The sequence below is a fragment of the Onychostruthus taczanowskii genome, unplaced genomic scaffold (assembly GCF_017590055.1).
Source record: "Onychostruthus taczanowskii isolate IOZ18803 unplaced genomic scaffold, ASM1759005v1 scaffold3473, whole genome shotgun sequence".
Lineage (NCBI taxonomy): Eukaryota > Metazoa > Chordata > Aves > Passeriformes > Passeridae > Onychostruthus > Onychostruthus taczanowskii.
This window is the reverse complement of record NW_024500876.1, coordinates 1-920: the sequence shown is the minus strand read 5'-3', so window position 1 is coordinate 920 and position 920 is coordinate 1. Positions and strand designations below refer to the sequence as shown.

The 920-nt window shown below is 59.6% G+C and overlaps 1 gene segment (V, D, J or C); it reads right to left on the bottom strand.

The window, feature by feature from the left end:
* Nucleotides 1-76: 76 nt before the first annotated feature.
* LOC121339420 lies at nucleotides 77-462 on the bottom strand (the record flags this gene model as incomplete). The annotated part of the segment is given in 1 exon segment: nucleotides 77-462. A coding segment is annotated over 1 exon segment (386 nt), but the record flags the coding sequence as incomplete, so codon positions are not given.
* Nucleotides 463-920: the final 458 nt, after the last annotated feature.

Here is a 920-nt window from a genome sequence, read left to right as displayed (position 1 = left end):
GGGTCAAGGTCTGGGAAAAAAATTTGGGAGTTTGGGGACGCAGTTTTGGAAGGGGAGCAAAAACCAGGAGCTCGACCACGGGCATCATCAACATAACCAGGAGCAGGAACATAACTGAAGCAAGAAGCTTTGGCGCAGAAATAGGATCCGGAATCGTCGTCCGTGAGGCTGTTCATGGTCAGCGTCACCGAGCTCTGCCTGTTGTCCCTGGAGATCGTCACCCGGCCCCGCACCGACGGCGCGTAGATGGTTGTGCCTTGAGCGATGGCGCGGAGCCGGTCCAACCACCATTGTTGGTGATCCCTGCAATCCACTCCAGCCCCTGCCCGGGTCTCTGGCGGATCCATTGCATGGCATAGCTCCCAAAACTGAACCCGGACCCTCGGCAGAGGAGGCGCAGGGACCCCCCGGGGGGCTGGAGGTCCCCCCCGGACTCCAGCAGGGTCACGGCCGCCCGGAGCCCTGCGGGAACAAGGGGAGATGGGGATGAAGCACCTGATTGGCTGGTGGACAGAAGTGGGCACGGCCAGTTGGAAAAAGGGGCAGGACCCATGTGGGAGTGAGCACCAGGAGCAGGAGGATGAGGAGGATGGGAAGGTCGAAGGGTCACAATGTGGGGCAAATTCTCAGGGTTTGGGGTCCGATCTCCAGGGACAACGGGCAGAGCTCGGTGACGCTGACCATGAACAGCCTCAAGGACGAGGATTCCGGATCCTATTTCTGTGCCAAATATGTTGATGCTGGTTGTTGTGCTGCTGGTGGTTATGGTGGAAACGCCAGCAGTGATGGATCCACCCCCATCTCAGTGTCCCCCCTGTTCCCAAACCCAGACCCCTCCCCCAACCCTCACTTCCTGACCCTTTACCCCAATTTTCCCCAATTTGCGCCAATGGTCAGCACTGACCCCAAACCCTCGCCGG